At 38.0% G+C, this 5,393-nt stretch overlaps 1 protein-coding gene across 1 annotated transcript; it reads left to right on the top strand.

The window, feature by feature from the left end:
- The first annotated feature begins 1,031 nt into the window (after positions 1-1,031).
- LOC107581912 (biorientation of chromosomes in cell division protein 1-like) lies at positions 1,032-3,764 on the top strand. Its single transcript, XM_016267597.1, has 4 exons — positions 1,032-1,396; positions 2,032-2,156; positions 2,417-2,619; positions 3,371-3,764. The coding sequence occupies exons 1-3, from the start codon at positions 1,259-1,261 to the stop codon at positions 2,616-2,618; spliced, it is 465 nt and encodes a 154-aa protein (XP_016123083.1). The 5' UTR covers positions 1,032-1,258; the 3' UTR covers position 2,619; positions 3,371-3,764.
- Positions 3,765-5,393: the final 1,629 nt, after the last annotated feature.

Consider the following 5,393-nt stretch of genomic DNA (forward strand, 5'->3'; position numbering starts at 1 on the left):
CCATTTCATTATCACAATGAATCCATCATAATCAAAAATAGTCACACTCATACAGTCCTTCAAATAGCCAGGACTATTCGCCCTTACAGAAATGTTCCACGGTCACTGGATTGTATCCATATAGTTGCCTACAATACAGTTTGTAATACTTATACAGGTTATAAGTCTGTTTAGAAGTATAAAAGATTTACAGGAGAAAAAAAAATCATTTTGAGGTATGGAGGTAAACAATCATGTCTGGCTTATTAATTTGATCTGTGATCATGTTAATGAATATTAAATGATATAAATCAGAATCAGCGGGTTATCTTGTTTAATTTGAAATAATATAATGCTGTGTAGTAACTTATTACATGTAACCATAATCAGATTACAGTTACTTTTACTAGTTACTTTTCAGGATTTCAAGTTATTCATGCAACGGAAGTCAATTCTTTTTACATTTTTTTGTTCATGTTCACGTTTGTTCCCAAACCTTTTGTCAGTCAGATACCTTTGACCTAAAATATTTACTGAGATTTCAGATTAATATTTCAATCATTGTACAACACGTGTGTGTTCTCTAATGTTGGTTTATGGCCTTACATTTTAATTCCCTTTTATTCTCTTTTGTCCAGTTGTCAAAAGTACTCTAAAAGTAATCCAAAAGTAGTCTGAATATAATGAGTAATCTCGATTATATTAATATAACTACAATTTTTAAACATGTAATTCGAAACCAGTAACAAATTCCAATTTGTAAGTAATCTACCCAGCACTGATAATATAACAAGTTTTTCATCTACACATTAAAACAAATAATAACAAATCAAATAAAAGTATATTTGATATCATGCATGCGCTCTGATTGCTCCACAGATGGGAAAGGAGTAAGAAACATTTTGTTTTGTTTTTCAAATTTCAGGCCCATCATCACCTATTTAATTTAATTTGACATCCAGTACAGTAGGTGGCGATAACGTTCCTAACGAGTTAGTTATTCACCATTAAACAAGAAGATGATGAAGTTATATTGAGGCGCTGTTCTCCTTGTGTCCGGTAGGTGGCGGTATGTCTGCTGGAACGCATCTACAGACAGCAACACAGAAGAAGACGAGGACGGGCTTTATTTACTTTTGTTGTCATCTGAGAACTTCGGGGGGGTTTTTATTTCAAGCGTTAAATATTAGACTTCAGTCGCGACAGAATCTGTTGTGAGGCTGAGAGAGAGGTTTGTGTTCCTCTGTGACTGAGGGCAGTGGGTAGCGGATCATAATTCATGGCCGAGGGCAGCAGCAGTCTGAGCAGTGCTCCTCCAGGAGACCCGCAGCTCATCGGGCTCATAGTGCAGCATCTGAAGAACAGAGGCTTGTTTGATGAGTTCAGACGAGACTGTCTGGCAGACGTGGACACGAAGGTGAGGTCTAGTTGTACATATAAACAACCGAGGCTGCTTCTCAAAACCTGGTGAGCTGCCCACCGCATTTCTGGGCAGCTTAGGCGCCCATATCAGGCACCCTGTCTATTTAGGCAACTCACTCGGTTTTGAAACACTATCTCTCTCTCTGTGTGTGTGTGTGTGTGTGTGTGTGTGTGTGTGTGTGTGGGCGCTGATTTATGAGGACACAAATTTGTATAATGACATGGGTATGACAGGTATTACAACGAGAATGTGATTTATGAGGACATTTTGAGTGTGTGTGCGTGTCTGTCTGTCTGTCTGTCAGTCATCTATCTATCTAATGTCTGTCTTTCGGCCTGTCATTTATCTATCTGTCTATCATTTTTGTCATTTATCTGTTCTTTTGTCTGTGTCGTTTACCTATCTATCTATCTATCTATCTTGTTTATCTATCTATTTCTGTCTGTGACTGTGAATGTGTCATCTGTCTTTTCTTCTATTATCTGGCATCTGTTTTTCTCTGTCTGTCTATCATTTTTGTCATTTGTTCTTTTGTCTATCTATCTATCTATCTATCTGTCCATACTCTGTCTGTCTGTCCGTCCGTCCGTCTTGTTTAAACTGACATGAATTCATCTCTCTCTCTCTAGCCAGCTTTTCAAAATCTGCGACAGAAGGTGGACAACTTTGTGTCCAATCATCTCAGTACTCAAGAATGGAGTCCGTCCATCAACAAGAACCAAGTGAGGAATGGCTTGAGACAAAGCGTAGTTCAGTATGTATCAACTCAGTGGCCACTTATCGTTTTTGTATACTTTATTGTGTTGTGCAGTGCTATACTGCAAGTCTGAACTGTAAGATTTGTCTTAAATATTTTGAATTATACACGCTTGGCCTTTTCGGCGCAGTGTGACATTTGTGATGTTTTAGAGAGCTCATGTTAAAAGAAAGGTAGCTAATGCATTGCATGAGTATATTTAATAAAATGTTGGTTTCGTTTCCATTGTTATTGAAAACATTTGCTTATTCTCACAGGTCAGGGATGTTGGAATCAGGGGTGGACCGTATCATTACTCAGGTGGTGGACCCTAAACTAAACCATATCTTCAGGCCACACATCGAGAACGCCATTCATGATTTCCTAGCAGCAGAGAAGAAAGAAGAGGGCGCACCAAATTCAGCCCCTGATGCTGAACAACAGGAAACGACTAGCAACACTGCAGCCAAAACACAATGAGGTACAATAAATGTGTGCTAAGAAATGTTGAAATAAGATGCTTATATCATCTCATATACAGGTACATCTCAAAAAATTTGAATATCATGAAAAAGGTCAATATTTTGTGTCACTCATTTCAGAAAGTGAAACCCATATATTATATAGATTCATTACACATAGAGTGAAATATTTAACATGTCTTTATTATTTCTTTATTTCTTAATTTTTTTATGATTATGGCTTACAGATAATGAAAACCCAAAATTCAGTATCTCAGAAAATTAGAATATTACATAAGATCAATAAAAAAAGGATATTTCAAACAGAAATGTCAGGCTTCTGAAAAGTATGTTAATTTCTATGCACTCAATATTTGGTTGGGCCTCCTTTTGCATGAATTACTGCATCAATGCGGCGTGGCATGGAGGCAAACAGCCTGTGGCACTGCTCAGGTGTAATGGAAGCCCAGGTTGCTTTGATAGCGGCATTCAGGTCATCTGCATTGTTGGGTCTGGTGTCTCGCATCTTCCTCTTGACAATACCCCATGGATTCTCTATGGGGTTCAGGTCAGTCGAGTTTGCTGGCCAATTAAGCACAGTAACACCATGGTCATTGAACTTAAATTTTTTTTAGATGTACCTGTAGTACTGGAATCAAACAAAAAATAATACTTTGTGCACCCCTAATATTGAAATTGTTGTGGTTGAGGTCAACATGTAAAAACATGACACAATGTTTTTCCTGCATGTAAAACTACGTCATTTTCCAGGTACAAGGATACACTTTTTGCTGTCACATGAAGATCACCAAAAGTTGTCCTTCCATGCCTGGCTACAGTGGATGAACAGTTGCTGAGCACTAGAATATTGGAAGTTGGCACTAATTTAAGGTGGTTGGATTGATTTGATTTTTTTTTTTTTTTTTTTAACATGTTACATAAAAGCAGGTTGTCCGGTCGATGCTTTTGAAGTCCGGTTTAGTTTTTTCAGCACTAGAGAACAACTGAAGCTGATTTGTCCAAATTAAAATAAATCCATCTCGAAATAACATTGATATGATCATTTTTATTTGGACTGAAGCCAGACAGAAATTATCCTTTTTATACAGCTGGATTTGGGAAATACTTCTAATTTATTTATTGTAATATTCTAATGGGACTCATAGCAGCATTTCTACAATAAATGTAACTTTTTAAGAAAAGCCAAGTTTGTTGCATCATTTCTAGTATTGTAAAACCTCTGAATTACTGCAAGAGGTTACAGTTTGTTGTGGGAAACTTGCTACATAACGACATGCTCCTGGACTCCTTTTAGCAATGGCATTTTTGACAGGAGGTCTTCACCAGCATTTTTATGATTCCATCTGGACAACTAGAGCAAGTACCCTCAAGAGTTCACCATGTTCTGTACCATGCAGACACAGTGTTACATGATTGAAACCATTTGGGGCTAAAAGCTTGTCGATCCAGAGGCCGCATTTAAAATCTCCAGTGTCCTCGTGGCATGAACTTCCAGAGAAGAGCTTTTCGGTAATAGAAGAGCCTCTGGAGAGGTGTCATGTCCCGGCTTGGGACAAAGGTCGACTGCTCCAGCTTGTTTCTGTCTTTCAGCACCTCTGCTCTGAGAATGTGCTGTACAGTCAGATGCTCGGTCGGATTGCTAAAGAGCTTTGGTCACGTGTCTTTTGACATTCGCTGCTTGTTGCAGTAAAGCTCTTTGCAGCAGGAGCTGGATCCAAATTCTTGAGGCACTGTTTTACAATTGTGCAGCTGCAGATATTCAAATCAATTTGATTCTGTTGTAAATATGGTCGGTAATGGGATGCACAACACGTTGTTGGTAATGTCCCATCCACAGACTCTGGATTCTCATTCGCTGTGCTTGATCGCAAAATGTTCTCTATAATAGCCCAGGTGCAAGCTCATACTGTATTTCCAGCACTGGTCTTGGCAGTGTTACTGCCGACTCTGTCCTGAACCCAGCGTCCACTCATGCCTATTAAGATGCTTTGCTGTAGTTCCTCCCCATCTGATGAAACCTGATCCTGCTCTCATTTGAAAGCCACAATGGGAATTGAGGGACTGTGCCGAGCTGTCAGCAAGCTCCTAGTGGAGCCTGCCAAACATCCAAAGCCATGTGTTCACCTTTACAATTTTGAGAAGTGTAAGATTAAGGCCAGTAGGGGGTGTGGTTTTGCTGTGTTTAATGATGTTGTTTAAGCAGGTATTTTATTGAAAAATTAAAATTAAAAAAAATTATTTATTCGCCTTTGTTACTGTATAACACGAAAGGTGAATCATTGAAGCATATTCTGTCCAATGAAAGTGAATGGAGTCTGGGGCTGTCAAGTTCCAAAATGAAAGAAGCACCATAAAGGTGGCCCATGAACTTCATTTCATGTATTATGAAGTCACACAATAGTTTTTTGTGATAAGCTAAATAAAATTTACTTTGTTATTCACTTAAAAACATCTTGGATGCAAAACACCATTTGTTCTGGCATTGTAATATTTGGTTTGAGAGCTGTGGCATAGGCTACCTAAATTTGATGGTCTCAAAAAGCTATTGTATAGCACACAAATCATATAGTATGTATTTTAATGATGCTTTTTTTGTTGTAATTTTGGAGCCTTACAAACCCATTTCCCTTTATGTTCTTTGTATGGAAAGTGTCCAGAAATTTTTTTTAAAAATTGCACCTATAAGAAAGAAAGTCAAATGGGTTTGGAACAGCATAAGAGTAAATGAGGACAAAACTCTTAAGAATTTCTTAGATTTTTTTCCCCTAAGACT

The sequence above is a fragment of the Sinocyclocheilus grahami genome, unplaced genomic scaffold (assembly GCF_001515645.1).
Source record: "Sinocyclocheilus grahami isolate Dianchi unplaced genomic scaffold, SAMN03320097.WGS_v1.1 scaffold39.1, whole genome shotgun sequence".
Classification (NCBI taxonomy): Eukaryota; Metazoa; Chordata; class Actinopteri; order Cypriniformes; family Cyprinidae; genus Sinocyclocheilus; species Sinocyclocheilus grahami.